Consider the following 19652-nt stretch of genomic DNA (forward strand, 5'->3'; position numbering starts at 1 on the left):
TTGTTTTGTTACTCACTGATGTATTTATTCGCTACCAATTCCTTCACGAACCTCCAGTTTATTGCATTCGTAAATGCTTCAGTAAAGTTAATGAGAAACTCTAGAACTTTGCAAATTATAAAACTGTGTTTGGCAATTGCGTTGCGTTCATAATGCGCGAAGATATACATTAATTAATTCAATTATAGATGAGGACTTCCATACAAGAGAAAGAGGGTGGGAGAGCGAAGGGGAAGAACGCGTCGCGCAACACGATATTCTGCAGCGGTGGTGCAGCGATATGCGTGCGCGATTATGACACGCGCGTATCTACATAAATTAATTGTGTGATACGCATGCGATGCGTAATGGGCCGCACACACCGTGTGCGCGGCCTGCATAATAATTGCGCGTACATAAACCGAGAGGCCCCGGATATAACGTTCGAGTATCGTTTGCTTTACCTACAAACGCGCGTTTGCCGACGGTAATCGTTATCTAATGAAACAGTCGGCCGGCAAATAGAGTTGGATTGAATTTACTGTTACCGCTATACACGCAGCCGGAATTTACCAATGAACACCTAAAATCAATAGAGTCTATTTAACCGTTACTTTACAATTCGCGCTGATATTTCAGGCCTGCAATATTTGCAGTTGCACAAATATGTGGTTCTAACTCGTTACTTGTGGTTTCCTCTACCACGTAAATTTTCTCTTTGATGTGTATGGCCATTTATTGTCCGTTATTGAACATTATATAAAACATTTCGAAATATTATCGTTGTTCCTTTTATCTATAGGAATCATTTTTTCTAAATTATAGTATCGTTAAGAAATATTTTTCTACGCGGCATATCATATATTCAGCGATATATATTTACCATAGTGTAAACCAGATAGAAAAAAGGTTCGTCATGAGGATAAAAGTAGAAAAATTTTCATGGTATGCTTCCTGATGGAAAATTTTCTAGCCATTTTCCTTTTATTCTCATTGCCGTAATATCATAGTTACGCGGGGCCAATGATATTTCGCACGGCGGCCATTCCGCCGAGCTCCAGTTTATCTCGTTGAGGTTAAATAAGAAAAAAGAAAGATAAGCGAGAGCCGGAAGAGAAGTAAAACGAGAGATTGAGAGGAAAAGAGGCCGGAGGGGGACACCTGAAAAAAGGGAAAGAGTCTACACCGAGAAATTGCGAGAAAGAACGTGGCAAAGCGGCATAAAAAGACCGGAGTGGAAGAATGCGTAGAAAAGAAGAGTAGCCCGAAGGAATGAGAATCTTCCCGTAAGCTAGCAAATCGGACTTTCAGCTTTTTGAGCTTTACTAGACAAAGTGAAAAAATTCTCTGTGAAAAAATAAGGTTAATTCATGATTGATAAAATCTCTTTTCATATTTTATATTGAAAACAGGCGTTACAAATCATAAATCTACCTCAAGATTATATCTGAATCCTTCGAGTTATCACTTTTGCGTTTGTTGCAAGGTAACCGCGCTCGTTAGCCGAAAGGATCCCTAAGGATATTTGTTTAAGCACCGAAACCACAGTGTTTCCCACAAATTCCTGTGGAATTTACGCTTTCAAGAGTTCTCGTATATTTTCATGTCTCGTCGCCTTCGGTTTTGAGCTTGTGGTCGAATTTCCTGCAAATTTTTGCACCAACTGCGAGATGAGTTTAATAAGAAACTTTATTTTCTTATTAAACTTATTTTTCCGCAAGATAAGTTTATATTTGATAATTTTTATTGTACAAAAATATTGGCAATAATAACTTATTGCAACATAAGCGTTATATTTTAAATTTTAAATTGTTATTTAAAAATATAACATATATCCTCAAATTTTCAGCTACAAAAAACTAAGTTAAAATTATTCAAAAATATAAATTAATTTCTAACAAATTCTGTTTTTCCCACTTAGCACTATTTATATAAACATATGTAGCTATAAATATTTTTATATAAATGTGTGTGTGTGTGTGTGTGAAAGAGAGAAAGCTTATTAATATCTTGCATATACACATAACAGCAAGATATTAAAATAGAAAACAATTTATTATCTCTTTCCTGTTTATCGGTTTACTGCCCGTATGGGAAAAATGGATAACGCCTAGGTGAAAAACCGCACGTGAACGTAATTTTAAAGTCCGCGACACGTTCCTGAAATAAATGCCGCGATGCGTCGCATAATTGCCGAGGTATTCCCCGCGCCGTAAAAATGGTGGTCGCGTTGCGAGAAACGACCCGTGAAACGAATAAACGACTGCTGTTTCCCATTTCTCGATCGTAAGCGTAGCCCGCGTTTAAGCTCAACGACGCAAAACTTCCACTCGGCGGGTTCCTCTCGCGTCACTCAAAAATACACGGTGGCGAGCACCACTCGCGGTACATACAGATCGACTAAACAAACCCTGAGTGTAGATTTATAGACGGGCGACATTCCGTTGGGAAATCAACATTGTCTGCGCTTTCAGTGATCTTGCGAAAACTTTTCAAGTTTTCATTGACGACAGTATCGCTACGCCAGTATCGCTACAAAAAAATAATAGGAAGAGAGAGAGAAAGAGAGAAATGTTACCATTTATTATGGACCTTTAATTCTTTAATGCTAGATGATTCTATAATGTCTTAAGTTACATTTTTAAATTTAAACATACAATTAATAATCAATGTATTCACTAATCTAATAATAATCCAATCTATTATTATATATATATATATCTAATAATATATAAAATAACTAGTGCCAATAATATCTGCCTATTTTTTTGTTTACACACACATATATATATATATAAAATCAAATAATAAAGATAATAATTTAAAAATTTTAAGATGCAAGAGCATTAAATAAGTGAATGCTATTTTCATGTGTATATTATAAGCAGTGTACGCATGCATTTTACATCATATTTTTATTAAAAAATAGAGAGATTATTTGTCTTTATTTTTACTATTAGTTATTATTTGTATTAATTTAACACTTATTTTCTTATTTTATAAATTATATGTTAAATAATTAATTTATAAGAAATAATGTATTGTCGAAATAAACATTATCATCCGAAAAAAAAGAATAAATCGTAGGTACTTGATCTCCATCGCCACCTTTAGTTGTAGCCAACATTAAAGTTTCAAGCTGCCAGTACTTCCCATGGGACATAAAATGCGGTAAACGCGCGCTAGTTGCAATTTAACACGTGCAACAACCTCTCGAATTTTCACCGCGCCAAAAGTGTTAAATGTTTCGCAGCTCTTCATCTCATTGCTATTGTTTTTTGTTTTCGTAGTTTAAAGTATACACCGAATATATGTCCCGAATAAAAAAATTTAGTATGAATTTTCTGATTCTCGTTAAATTTCCCTATTTCTGTCAATTTAAATATATCAAAATATTTTCTCTCTTATCCTAACTAGTATTATAAATTTCAAAATATATAAACTAAAAAAATTAGTTCATATTATCAACATATCGATGTTTTTATATTTTCAGTGTTCAGGTGCGGCTTCGGGCGATTTTTCGGAACGAGTGGCAGCGCTTCTACAATCATCGTCAACTCAGGATGACTGCTAGTAGTGAGCTCTATAACACGTGATGACCATTTCTTCCCTGATTCTGCTCAACGGAAGGAAAAAAAAGAAAAGGTATCATCAGAAGAAAGAACTGATCTAATGCGCGCGGCGCGTTCTAAATGATTTTTGTCGAGCTAATCTGTAAGCTTTAAAACAGCAGTTCCGAGGCAGCGTCTCTACTTTAGGCTTAAGACTCATTCTCTTTTTTGTGTGGATGATGCTACGGCATGACGACAGTGGAACGTATGGAAGTGTCACAGAGACGAAAATTGTCGGAGCCAAATGCGATTTTAGTGAGACTTCGTATGAAACGAAGTGTGTGATCCCTCTCGAAACTCTTCACTTTATATTATTTTCATGAAAAAATGGTTTCCAGTATGATATTATTACTTGCTAATTTATGCTGTAAATTGTATTCATGCAACATAATTATGAAAGCAGCAATATTATTACATGTAGCAAAAATTAAATACTTTAATTTTACAAAAAGTTAACACATTCTAATCTTGAACCATGGTTAAATACAAGATTGTTTCCAGTTTATGTGTGTTAAAAATCAATAGTTTATAAAAGTATTATTTACTTGAGTTCTTGATTAAAAGAGATTATAATTTTTTTTTTAATCTGTAAGAGTTTAATGCCTAATTGGCAACACATTTCATCACTACAAAAAAAAAATTAAGTGATGATCTTGTGTTACAAATGCAAACAAATTTCGCGTAATAGAATTCTATGTACCCCATGACATAGCTAACATTCCTACCTATGTAACGTGGGGTAACAAGGTCTAACAACGAATGAGAGGTGCACGAGAATGTCCGGTCAGTTTTCTGCTGTTAGAAAAGCGACGAGTGCGTGGATCGTATGCGTGTGTTTGTTTGTATGTGTACGCGGAGAGGTCGGAAAACGTGAGAGATAGTTTCGAACGGGCACGGTGAGTGGGTGTCGGAATGGCGGTGATCTTCTTGGTAAGGGCGCAGGCGTTAAATTTCCAGATAGCCCCGGCAAATAAGTGCCATGTAGATAAGCGCGGAAAAACCATGCCAACCTGGGGGTTAGGAAAACGGATAGAGAAAGGGGGTAGGGGTACTTACTGGAAAAAGCGAAAAGAGAACCACGCCGCGCCGTGAAAACGGGCGCGATAATGGCGTGGAAATAGTGTCGGCATACGTAGCGAACGAAAAAAAAAGCGGCACCAAAATTGCGAGTCATTTAGGATAGGTGAGAACATTTTCTAGAATTGGGATCGTATCTAGGAAAAAATGGTATATAGCGATTCAAAAATTATGACCTCAAGAAAGGAAAAATGATTATAGATAGCAGTATTAATACAATTGATATAATAAATAAGAGATAAAAATATAAAAGATAAAAGAGAAGAATAAAACGTTAATAAAAAAATTAAAGATCGGAAAAAAGTATTAAAAAGTTTTCTTAATATTTTAAACATATGAATAAAATAAAAACTGGAAAAGAAATTTTATGAAAATTCAAAATGTGTGTGTGTGTGTGTCTCTTTACGTTATTTTTAAATAAGATAAATCATATTCTGTGCTATTCTCCGCAAGAGGGGAAATTTTATTAATCTTGGATTTAAAATGCTCTATTTAAAATACGCTTTGTTTAAATTTATTATGTATGTAAATTTAAATTTTTTTATTCAAATGTTCAAATATGTTACAACATTCTAAATGTTAATACATTAATATTCTGAATTCTAAAAATGTTAATAGAAAAAAAAACAAATGTATTATAAAATAATATTCCACTAACTAATGTGATTTTTCATTATCATTTAATTTTTCTTTGTGATTGTCGTTCTCGATTATATATGGACGATTGCGATATTATTTATAGTGAAGGATGCGTAGCTATTTCGCGCTCTGTATATTAAATCCTGTGCAGCGAGATCTATAAATTGACGCCGTTACAGACGTTACGTATACATATGTGGATGCATGAATATTCACGCTACGAAAGATATACCGAGGCCCGAACGCGGTGAATATCGATATTCAAGATTACCTAACCGCGAGCGAAGCGTGAAATATTTAGGTCTACGTGCCGAAATGTTCTAAAAACCGCGATGATATATATGCAATGTATTTGCATGACACGTTTATTTCATCAATGGCTTCGACAGATCTCAAAGCTTTCGAGGCATCAAAAGTGAAGGGACGCAAGTACAATTTACACGGAAGAATTATAAAATTTTAAAAAATATTTATAAACTTGCCCACATGTCCTCGCTATTTATTGGAATAATTACGTAAATAATTAGTTTATATTTAATTGGGTAAATATAGATAAATGAATTTTATATTCGATAAAATAAAATAAAATTATATATTCTAAGTAAATACATATAAAGATATTATTTATTATAAATATTTTCTTAGAAAATTTTTATATTCTCTCAAAATAAATTCTAATTTAAAATAATTTATTTTTCAAGAAATGTGTTTCTAATATTTCGAAATCGTGTTGTCACGAAATTAAAAATCGTCAAGTGCATTATCCAGTCGATTATAATAAATTATACTTTCTTTCACATCCCCTACAAATATCACTAATTCCGCAAAATGAAACGGAATTGCACTCGGGTGACTAATTCATCATAATTAATCACGTCGCAATCAATCAATATTGTTTTATTGACTCCGTTACACAATATGCATGTTCCATAATGCCACTTAGAATTTCTATGCAAAAGTGGGCTGTAAGCACAAAAATGCAAAAACATCAAGATTGTTCAACTTACCTCATAAATGAAATCATAAACCATCATGACCTCGTCAGACAAATTGCCATGATAACACCATTAAATTTTAACTTCGAAAAACGTGCAGATTATCATCAGTATAATCTCAGCAACGCTGAAAGATAAAAATTTTAAATACTTAAAGTATTAATAAAGCTTGATGAGTATTATTCAAGAAATGACCAGAAAAATATTAAAACATCAAAAAATCAAATAATAACAATGTAACAATTATTATTTAAAAATCTTAAATTCATTTTCATATTAACTTAAGTTGATAAAAAATGTTGATTATAATGACATATATCTCAATTATATTGAGAGATATTTCGTTGATTCACGGTGAAAAGCCAAGTGATAACAATCAATTTTGATCAAACATGTGGAACATAACGCCACCTATTCGTTCTCCGTTACTACTTCTCGCTGAGTATCAAATGGCGCCATTATTCCCGAGAATATTTTACGAAACGGTATATCGCGAAGTAGAACTGATCGAGTTTCGATTAAATTCTCGACAATGAAAGGACAACGCGGAAGTTGGCGGCGACGGGACGTCTTTCTCTCTCTCTCTTTCTCTCTCTCTCTCTCTCTCTCTCTCTCTCTCTCTCTCTCTCTCTCTCTCTCTCTCTCTCTCTCTCTCTCTCTTTGTTTAAAAATTCGATTTTTCTCTCGATAAATGGAAACGCATACCGTTGGCATACATTTCAACACGAATAAGAATACTAAATGAAGCTTCCTATTCAGCTGCCTAACATTACCTAGTACTTATAAATATATTTCTATATAACGTGATATTGCTTTATTTATTATACTAGTTTCATTATTATAATTATTATTATTATACTATTCATTTTTGTATTTATAGATTTTGATCTAATATTTTACATCACCCCTAAGTTTACAATTGATCAATTCAATTTACATATAACTAAATGCATTAAAAAAAGTATATTACTTAAACACTTAAGTTATTATATTAAAAATATTAAAAATATAATTAATAATTACAAGAAAATAATTTAAGATTATCGACAAATTACTTATAATAATTTAAATTTTATAAGCATCAAATTACTAAATTAAATATAAAATAAAAAATACAAATTTATCCAAATTAAAGATAAAAGATATATCATTTCTTATTTACTTTATCATTTATTTATTAAATCGCGGAAAGACAAAAATAATTTCAAAAATATCTAAAAATAATTATTTTAATGTTTCTAATAATTTTTATTAGTTAAGCCATAAAATATAATCTTTTGTGCATATATATGTATATATATTAAAACATTATAATCTTTTCAAATATTCTTTTACGTAATTTCAACTATCAAGAGTTTAGTTTCACAAGTATTAATTAATTTGTTTCAATCCTTTGATATTAACGCAATTCATTCAATCAAATTGGAACCAAAAATATTACAATACACTTTCTATGTATTCATGATTATAATGCCATGAATAACTTCTATACAATATGACTTTAATGATCAATTTGTAATAAAATTAAATGTAGCCTGACAAAGCAACGTTTTGATATAGTATGCCGTATCGTTTGTAACAATAGAGTGAACCGTATGATATAAATTGTATTTCAAAATCAATATTCGCATAACGCCAATATACCACAATGCTTTAGTTAAATTATAATTTCGTGACAGTATGTACTCAACACGCATAAATATATTAGCATAAATAAATCTAATCGGTATTGGAACATTGTTACAAACGAGACTATGCATGGAAATATAGAAATTGGCGTATTATACAAATTAACAGATATATAACTAATAATTTTATATTGTTAAAAAAGCTTCTAATCAAGATTCCGCGATACAAACTTAACAAAAACAAATTTATCAAAAATCAATTTCAGGAAAATGTATGACGTACAATAATATCTAACGTCCGCGCTATAATTTGCCAAATGTACTGCCACAAATGGAAATGCGAGGAATACCACGTGATTCCACGAACAAAATGATTTCACCGGCAACGGCAGTATTGTCCGTGCTTTAACTTTTGTCAGAGCGGATCATATAAATAATTCCGATATAAACGAATAAATGTTTGCAATGAAAGCAGAGAGAGACGTTCGCGGAGTCTGGTTCGTTACTCCGCGCGCTCGCCCCGCCGCGTCGTTTTTCCGCTGACAAAGTAAACTCGGTACATTTTGAAACGCAAAACAACCCGAAGTCTGAATGCTAGCCGGTTGCGTGCAGCAGTTTCGCCGCGGCCAGTAGTAACTGTATTTATCCGACCAGCCGCAACAACCGGCATTATTAATGCTTCCGTATCGACCACATGCTACAAATTCAACCGCGGATTATAGACACGTTGGAAGCGTACGCGAAATTCACAGACTACGTCGAAAGAAGTCTTTATATATTGACAACATGAATACTAATATGCTGTGCAAAGATAAGATCTCGAATTTTCACATGAAAGTCAATTAATGATCTAAATGAACTGAATTTCATACATCCAAAACTTCATAAAACAAACATAACTTCACAATGAGTAAAAAGGAGGAATTTTAAATTTAAAAAATAAAAAGGAATAGAAAACGTAAAAAATGGCAATATTTCTGACTTTAAATAAATAAGCAATGACGTATTTTTTATATACGTATAAATAAATCATTTTATATGTAACCATTCATTATTATAATATACAATTATATTTGTACATATTTTGCTAATTATAAATGCTAAACGGCTGTACAATGTTAAATTAAACATTGTCTAATTTAAAAAATAAACAATTTATATCTCATTTCGTCAACGATGAATATCTTCGCGAGACAATATAAAATACTTTTTATATATTTTCAGATATGTAAAAAATCGATTTTTAGACTATGTACAATTTATATAGAATAGTGAAATTTATTTAAAGCATTCGTTTTATTATAAAAAGTCAAATCTTTTCCATTCCAACATAATTTAATAAAGTAAATAGAGCTAAAATTTGCTAATAACTCTGCGCATATTTGAATGTTCTTCATGTTTTTTTAAACATTAAGAGATTAATATTTGCCCGAATATATGTGACACGGAGTATTCGCTAGTCAGTTACAATTTTCTACTTTCGAGAATTCTTTTTTTTTATTGTTACCATGCATTCGCAGTTTTTAAGCTAAAAGTCGAACGCGAACGTTGGAATCTCGAAATGGCCGCAAATGCGGCGAGGAAACAATTGTGCGGAAATTTCGCGCATTACTCGCGCGCAACGCGGCTTCCGCTCTATGTGGACGACCACGAACGGTAAAGGCGGTTAACCGATCAGCCACGGTACTCAATATCATTAAGGCTTTCCATATTTATGGTCCGTCGAGCACGATCGTGGCTACATTTATCGTGAAACCGAATTACGCATAGAATCATCGTCATAACCGTAGACACGTGGAAACGTTTATCTCAATTCCGTGTTATTCTTATGTCAATGCTTAAACTAAAGGCCGGTATTTATAGTTCATTCTTATATTTAAGATCATTTTAATTTCGTTTTTAAATACTGTACGGATTATTTCATTGGATGCAGAGTATCTGAAGATAAACTTAAGACGATCTTATATTTAAGATTAGACTATGAGTATGAACCTAACACAGTTGAGAACCAAAGGTTTTGCTTAGAGATTTTCTTTTAACGCTTTTTTTGTTACTACATCATTTATTCTGTAATAATAATATATGTATAATATATGTCTTTGTTATAACACATAAATAATTTTGTTAATCTTATTTTTAAAAAGAAAGAGAGAGAAAGAAAGAGAGAAAGAAAAAGAAAGCAAAAGATGTAAAACATCTATAACTTAACTGCTCAAATTATTAAAGTCGTGTTATGTTTAAATACCAAATTTTAATCATAAAATTTTATTTAAAAATAGTATTAAGTTATATGAAAATTTTATAAAATGTAATTTTATATTGTCAATTGCAGTTACATTGATTATAACTATAACGTTTCTAGAATTAATAAATCATAAAAAGTTTCTTGCTAGATTAAAATTAAAAAGTGCTTTGTAAAGCGGATATTTAATTTAACAAAGACAGTATAGCTCAAACGTTATTTTATCTCATTAGGTTATTATGTTCATATAAAAATAGTTATGACACAAAAATTTTTTATCGTTATTTTATAAATGTTAAAGGTTTTTCCATAACGCTATATCTGCCTATAGAATACGAAATAGTAACATATTCCGTCGTGCGGAACACCACCCTCCAAGAATACCCAACTGAAATTCAACCTCCGACACTTCTTCACGCTCCGAACTTGGGCCGACCTTTTTATCCACCGATCAGAAAGTTTCACGGAATTAATTAAAGGCACGTTAACTTCCCTCTCTCGCCGTTTTGCCGCTCGACGAATACGGATAATCGGTTGCCGCCACCCTACGAGACGGCTTGTCCACCCCCGACCAACGACGGTTCTTTGTCCCTTCTGTCTGTCGCAAAATCGGACAAACGGGAAGAGAATTATCTCTGATCTTGTTGTCCCCGTTCTCGTGCTCAAGCTAAACTTCAACTTTTTTAGAAATTCAAGATTGTTAAGCTTCTTTCCCGTAATTGAGAAAAAAGTATGAAAAAAATAATTAACTTTATTAATAATTTACTCTCTAAATCGTAATCAGTGGATATTCACTGATTCGCAGTGGCATACTTATAACTGTGATAGTCAGTGAATATTCACTGTCTTTTAGTAATTTTCATTTTAGAATTAATATATAGTTACTAAAAGATCAGAGTATTTATTTCACTGATTGATAATCAGTAAATGATTATAAGTATATCACTGAAAGTCAGTGTATTTCCACTAATTGTGTCGAGTTTTCATTGATCGTGATTTAGAAAGTATAATATATAAAATAGTGTATCTCCTGTTGTGTTCGAATATTATAAATATCGCATTGATTTTGTAATGTTTGAAGCTAAGATTATTTCGTTCTCACAATAGAATTTAAAGCAAATTATCTGAGAGAGAAGAGCCTCGAGAGAAGATTAAAACTCGTATCCCAATAATTACATTTATTATTATTATTATATTTATTATTATATAGGGACCGATCGCTTTTGGCCTGCAAGACCAATATCCAGTAAAATAAATTCACATGTATACAGAGTGTCTCATATTGTAGCATAAAGTAAAATTAATACGTTTTTCGTATCACTTAAAAAATTCATTTTAACACGTAAATAATTATAAGTTGTTAATCAATTTTATCATTAAATATTAAATTTTATTATAGAATTTTATGCACACAGAAAAAAAGTAGTATAGCCAATAACATATGTGATTGCGAGCTGCCAACTACATAAAATACTCAATACAATAATATTTGCTATTAATGCAAGTACAATGTTGATACTGTAATAGCATGTATTATTGTATTGAGTATATCTGTAATTGGCAGCCCGCAATAACATATCTTATTGAATATATTACTTTTTTTTTCAGTATGCATGCATATAGCCAAATACTTTTCTGATATATATATGAGAAATGATAAGAAACTCTGTATACATCTTGATACATGTGGAAAAAAAGGTAATAATAGTCAAAGTGACTGAAACGTCTAATCGAATCTATTATTACATAAGTTATACGCACTAGCCACTAAGTTCCACGATCGATAGCCGTAATTTACTGTTAAAAGGAAGTAATGTAAGGTAACTTTAAACTCACGATTAGCGAGTAAGTCTTGCTCACGGGGCCCAGCTGCTCCCGGTAATACGCCTCTCCCTTCCTTCAACCCCTCCGTCATCTTTTTTTTTCCCGCTCACCCTATAGTCCTCGACGAGCTCGTTGCACCGGGCTGGCCTGTCTCCGACCTTTTTCTCTTATTCGCGCAGGGGCCAACCGCGCGCAGCTGGGTTAAGGATCAGAAGGATCTGATTAAATTGCTCGCGCGGGATGCGCCCGCAGGTGCGACGTTGACTACCGCCGGGAAAATCCATATCGCCGTCGTCTCGAGAGCGCTATCGCGTGTCGAGAATCCGCCCAGTTCTGAATTGTGAATTCGCGACATCTGCGGATACGCGAAAACCAGAAAAGGAAATCACATTCCCGAAATTAGAGATATGGGGAAAAACATATTTATTCGTATTATCACTTTCACACAAAAAGATTTACGGGAAAGTCCGTGTGCAAGCTTCTTGAAACTACTCCCATGTAAATATCAAAAAGCAAGTTTACGAATTTGCGACATATACATGTGTACACGCACAAAAGATCTTACATTTCTGAAATTAAAAGCGTGTGAAAATACATTATAGTTTCGTTGACTCTGTCACCAAGCGGTTTAATTTAATTAATATCGAATTGATCGAGACATCGTAAAATGCCACGTAAGCGACATGCGAGTATCGGAATGCGCCGAAAATTCCAATCGGCCGGATGTGAATGTCAGCATTTCTCGAGGCGTGAATCCGAACGCGATGTATTCGATCAGGGCGTGGTGACATTTCTACGAGACGCTCACGCGGAACGTCTTCGGAATTTCATTCTGACAGGATGCGAACGGGGCATTTCCTTCAGATACCCGTCGCGTATCCCGGGAAACAATAATAAGAGTACAACGACGCAGAAGTCGCACCTGTTTGGTGTCTCACGCGCGAGCAAAGATTTTTTAAAAATATTTCTATTCAAGAGAGTTCGAGATTCTTGATTCCTTGAAGATGTATACTGAAAGTTTGTAATCAGAGAGAAAGAGAGAGAGAGAGAGAAAGAGCGAGAGAGATCCTGCCGAATCTCACATACGTACATCTGTTATTGATATACCGAAATAAATTTCAGCGAAAGTCCACAACTGCAATTGTATTGATTCTCGTTAAAATTTATGGCTCAAATTTATCTAGACAATTATTACTATTATCAAAGTAAGAATTAATATGGGAGATCAAAATCAGAAATTAATCAGATGGTGAGATTATGCGCACAGCACGTATATTTATACAGAGTGTGTCAGGTCGGCCCTTTTTAAAAACAGATTTTCGTGGAAATTAAAATTAAATATTTATAAATTGGTCACTATTAACATTAATCAATTTCTTGTAAAATATTTCATGACATAACCAAAGTAATAAATATAAAAAAGTAAGAAGTTGCAAATTTTGATTCGTCCTTTATCAAATTGTCTGTAAAAAGATAAAATCAGATTTTTATCAAAAAAATTAAGTCGTTAAAAAAGGAAATAATGTATGCTTGGGACACTCAGTATATATAAAAATTTGTATAAGTGTGTAACGCGTGTATGTAATATACTTAGAAAGGCGGGAATGAACAAACTCTCTGACAGAGAAGTATAAATATAAAAATGCGTATATATATATATATATTATATGAATAACCTACGAGTAAGTTGTAACTATCCGTTGGTACATATCGCACATATGACCGAAGAGGGCGAGAAGAAAAGAACCGAGAATATCGCTTCAGAAGTCAACGAGAACAATACAAAAATGGAAAGAAGCATAAGTGACGCGCCAGAGGAAAGATCGAAGCAATATCGAAGTAATATGACTTTACGATATTAAAAGATATGCAAACGTGCGCTGCTGCGTTGTACATTTTTCTCTCGCTAACTGCCGTTATCGTCGAAGATTTATCAACAGATAAGAATATTTCACATCGCATTTACATCGAGATTTGTGTAACCGATGCTTCGATTTTATACATCTAAAGAATTTTGTGTAAAGATTGGTTGGCAATTCCGAGAAAAAAATGTTATAATTTTTGTTTCAAGTTTTAACATATTGAAATATTTCTTAAAATTTTCTTACCCTCGTATTTAATTATTACTTAAGTGAATTAATACTTAATTATTACTTAAGTGAATTAAGAACGGTGAATCTAGAAGTTATATTCTTTAACTATACAATAAAACATTAAAGAAAAGAATGTAAAAAATTAAATATATTAGATTAAGTAAGTTTTTCAAATAGAACCAGCGACATTTTGTAGTAAAATTGTTATGGAAATTTTTTATGAGAATTTAAATTAAGCTAAAAGTTCAATTTTATTTCCGAAATAATTATTACTAAAAATAAAAAATGATAAAAATATTTTTCTCGTAATATATAACGTTTAACATTTAAATCTTCTCGCAGTTGCCAATTTTACAGTGTTAATTATATACTTATCGATCTTTTCTACAGTGCTGCTTCTGGCAGTATTGATATTCGAAATGATAACGCGTATAAAAATATAGCAAACAAGTGAACTAAAGCTCATTCGATCTTGCTGCGGGTCGGATCGATTGTACAGTTATACAGTATATCGAAAGCGAAAGTGAGAAATTGAGGGGGCTACTTTTGGAACGAGCCCCCGTCGACGAAGATAATGTATGTAACGACACCATAAAATCTCATGACACAACGAATGTAATAAAAAGAAGTTCTTCGTTTTTTACATCTTGTGTATTCATTATATCCTACTTTAAAAATATCAAAATATTTTGTCAAGATATACATACACACATACGTATGTATCGTATTACTTATATTATATATTTTTATATTTTATATTTCTGTATAGGTGTATGATTATTAATGTAATTTTTTTATTTTTATAATATAGGTTATAACATACTTTATTTAATCGAGTCAAATGTTTTTACCTAATAATATTATATCGCGTAGTATGTAAACAGTAATAAAACAAAAGTGTACATATTATAGTACATTTTAATAGAAAATACAGTTTAAACTACGTATACACGAACAAACAAAATATAAATTGATATATTTTATATTGAGAATAATATCAATTCACATTAATATCAAAATTTATTTGAAATATGAATCTATTTTAATATGTAAGACTTTTATAGAATTGTTAAATATTAATTATTAATTTTTTAATAGAATATTTTATAATTCATTTAATAAAATTTTCTAATATACTAACTCAATTTAAAAATAAATTAATGTTAATCATGTTTTCTTTAGTGTATGAGTATTATTTTAGAATCTAAAATTTAGATTATAAATGCTTGATCAAATTGCAACATTTACAAATTCCATATTTATAGATTTTTCCGAATATTTTTACGCATATTTTTTCTCATTTTTATCGCGATCATTTATACGATTTTATACGTATTTTCAATGTCATAAAAATGTATAGCCAACTGTATATCTACCACATGGATGTGAAATTCGGTAAATTAAAAAAAAAATCTGTGCTCAAGCTATTTTTGTTTTGTTTTACATGAATCACTACTATGTTTGATGTTCTTACTAATAAACAACGCTTAAGGAGTTAATCGTAACAGTACTATATAATTATTTAACAGCAAATTATCTCCATATACTATAAATATTTTCATCAATCGGAAATAAATATTAAAACTTCCTGTAAAAATTGTATTTAGTTGAAAAAGAAAAATGTAATCAAAATTTTATTTCAAAATTCATCGAAATTATTCTCTACTATCAACAAGATATATTTACAAGGTAAGTAAGTATTTATATTACAAATATAATAAGTAATTAATAAATTACATTCTAAAATGCATTTACTTTTTTTCTGAAAAAAGTACGTTGTTTTTAAATGTTTTTGATTTCTTTCGCTATAGAAAATATATAATAAAATACATATAACCTACTTGCCAAATAAGACTGAACTTGGTTAAACTTGTTACGTAAACAGGTGATAATATGCAAATAATATATTATATGTCACGTAAAATTAGTTTAGAGAGTATATCATCAGATAAATCATCTTACAATCTTATATTAAATTATTCTTTTTACAATTTTTTTCTTTAATGTTTTAGAAAATGTTACATATGTGTAGCAAAATAATTAGAGTTCAAGCATCAATTGACACGGCAATTTTGCGATCACAAATAAATCTCACTATTTTTAAATATAAAATTATATAAAAATAAAAATATTACTTTGGAAATTATGATTTTAAATAGTAACTCTATATGTCTCTTAAAATATTTATTGATAAAAAATGGATAAGCAAAATGTTCAAGTTTTTTGAACATTTTACTTATCCATTTTTTATTGAAATGTTAAAGTAAAGTAAAAGTCTGCATCAATTTTTATACGTTTCACGCCATTAACTTACGTACATTTCGCTAATATTCACCATGTTTTAAATTTACCTTACTAATTCCTATTGTATTTTTTATGCGCTTCATTGACTTTGCAAAGCTTTATAGCTAAAGAGAAATCCGATTTTTACCACTGTTCTGCGCAATAGTTTGAATAAAATCCAGCAGATCACGACTATAATATTAAAACGGAGAAAAAAAAAGGAGACATTCAATTATACGCAAAATCCATTTGCGAGTCGAAACGGTTCGACTAAACGTCGAGATCGTTTCGCGTTTCCCGAACATCGGCGCTGCCCGGGAAATCCCGCAGGATATAGTTTTTCCTCTCTATATAGATATCTCGTCGAGTGGCGCGGAAGTAAAATGGATACGCAGCGGGACGATAAATCGTCACACGCAGGACCTTCCTAGCGTTTTGTGCTCAACAACGGCCAGGAACAAAAGGGAGGCGCGTCACGTTCGACTCGATTCGACCCGACTGGAATTTCGCCCCGACGAAAATTTTCATCGCTAGCGCGTAGCTATTTATTTTATTCTCGCTCGTACGAATCGGACTCTACGTTGCGTTCGCGATCTATGCGCGATAAATCATCTTGATTCTGCAGTCAAACGCCGCGTGTCATGATCAAAAACAGAAAAAAACAAACGATGGAAATGCAACAGAGCGGATTTTAAAAAATTCATCTTGCCTGCGAAGAGTAATTTTGTTTTTTTTCCTTTCTTTTCCTTTTTAAAATCCTGCAAGAAACCATAAGCTTTTTCCAATCTTGCGTTTGTTTTGATTTATACAAATAATTGAAGTCGACAAAATATGCCACTGATTTATTACTCACCTTTACTTACTGCAAAATAAAAATATTTTCACAATCTTTTTATTTATTTGCATATATTCTTATATTATTGTTTATTATTACCATGCTTTAAATACTAATTACAAAGCAAATGTCATTATAATAAAATATCGCAGAAAGATTCTACATGACGATATATTTTTCATTAGTAGAATAGAATTTATATAATATACACTTTGAACACATAATGCTAAACCATTTCGTGCCAAAAATCCTGTTAAATGTACAGAGATTTAAATATAATCTTGTATTATAATATCAGCTCTTGATGGATTTTAATATTAATAATATTAAAGATATTTTTATAAAAATGATGAATTTTTTCAATATTCGATACATTTTTACGCGAATGCTTACTTTAATAAAATTTTTTATATTGTATTAATCAATTATGTAGCTCTCCCATGCGAAAAATTCATAAAAAATGGATATTACATAAAATAGAATTAGAATAAATATTAATTTTTATGAATTTAATAGAAGATAACCAATAAAAGAAGTAACGCATATAGAAATACAATTATTTAATCGGAATAATACTAAAAATATTGTTGCACAAATAAACAAATAATTCAAGCAGATAAAATAAATTCACTCACCAAGAACGATAATCTCTGTTCCGTTGTTTTCACATCCTCCTCCTGTTACAATTAAAACGTATTTATAAATAAAGAAGAATAAGAAACCATATGTAAATTTTATGACGTATTTGGATATACACGTGTAATAAAAATATAAGACATGATATAATTATTTTTAATTATTTTTTTATCTACAACATAAAATTGTAATTATAGCTTATGTTGGTTAAAATTTTTTTTAATTATACGTAGAAAGTTTTTCTGCTCAAAACAGTTTAAATCAAAGTCTATGAGTCAGTGCTAATTAAAAGTGAGACATAAATTATAAACAGTAAAGCAATTCTTTCTCTATCTAATAAATAAAATGTAATATTTACTCAATAACAAGGATTTTATATATATATATATATATATATATATATATAATTAAAAATTTATATATATAACCGATACAATTTTGCTGAGTTCATATTTATATACCAACTGCATGAGATAATGATCCTTATGTTTACTCGCAAATATAAATAAAATGTGGCGTGCTTTTCTTGCGTGCACATGGCAGAGTAAAACTCAAAATCAGAGAAATCATATCGGTTTTTATTGTCGCTCATACATAAATACGCAGCAATTGTTCATTCAACCAGGGAATAGTCACTTTTTTGTGTGCCATTTGAAATGTTTTTTATATTCCAATTAAAAATAATTGTTATTTGCTACATATTGTATACTGATTATTCCATAATTTATTAGCATTTAAGGACATTATATGTGCATGTAGATTTAGTCAATATTATTTGAAAAAAGGAGAAATAAAAAAATGTTACATAAAAGAACCAAAGAAGCACATTAAGCGATTTATATGGTAAAGTTTGTAAAAAATGAAGATATTAAAATACTTTTGTGCTATGAGATTTAATATTTAAAAGTTTATAAAGAATAATTATTAGAAAAATAACAAATGTATTATATATATTAATTTTACAGTAACAAAACAAGACTAAGTCGCTATTATTTTAAAATCATTTATATATTACTGAATATTTTTCATTTTTATTATACATTATATTGTATAAGTATAAAAATATTAATAACTTATAATATTTTGTAATTAAACCTCGTTCAAAAATTCATATTATTATTTCAAATGTAAAGTATATATTTTCACTATATTGATTTATTTTATGACGTAAACAATCACTTGTTTTTTAGATCTTCAACAACTTTCATCAAATTAATACTATAAATGTATGAATTATAACTTGTATTACACAAATTGAGTCTCAGAATCTTTGAACGAAAGGTTAGGTATTAAAAAAAAAACTGCCGTAACGTGAGCTTCATTTTTTCGACGCTGGAGTATAAAAAACGTTGCAGATGACTATTCTCGAGTTAACAATGCACATAGAGTAATAAAAGTAACTCTAGTAATAGACCAAAAATAAATATACTCACGGAGACACCGCTACTGGATCGCCGATTGCCAATGTTGGTTGTTTCGAACACCCCGCGTGGACGCGGACCGAAAATCGAGAACAGACGCGGTAGAAATTACGGGCGTTAATTAACACTCACGACACTCCCGATGCACACTTTTGTCGCACTCCCGACGTGTTCACGGCGAGCGGATCGCGTGAGACACGACCGTTTGCCTCGTACGACGAAGTTTCTTTCCAAAGTGTTCGTTAGAGGTTACGCGAATGTGCCTACTTCAGGACGAACTTCGCGTCGGTCGCGTCCAGCGGCAACCTTCACGCCGTGACATTGCACAAATCACGGGCGTCACCTACCGATAAAGAGAGACGCGACATTCGCTCGTATCTCAACGGCAT

The 19652-nt window shown here is 31.3% G+C and overlaps 1 protein-coding gene across 1 annotated transcript in view; it reads left to right on the top strand.

The window, feature by feature from the left end:
* LOC105837217 overlaps nt 1–4941 on the top strand; it is an 89217-nt gene extending 84276 nt beyond the window's left edge. The window contains exon 3 of the mRNA XM_036287192.1: nt 3473–4941. Coding sequence (XP_036143085.1) covers nt 3473–3553 — 81 coding nt within the window. The 3' untranslated portion in view covers nt 3554–4941. The remainder of the gene's footprint in view (nt 1–3472) is intronic.
* The last annotated feature ends 14711 nt before the right edge of the window (nt 4942–19652 follow it).

The sequence above is a fragment of the Monomorium pharaonis genome, chromosome 5 (assembly GCF_013373865.1).
Source record: "Monomorium pharaonis isolate MP-MQ-018 chromosome 5, ASM1337386v2, whole genome shotgun sequence".
Lineage (NCBI taxonomy): Eukaryota > Metazoa > Arthropoda > Insecta > Hymenoptera > Formicidae > Monomorium > Monomorium pharaonis.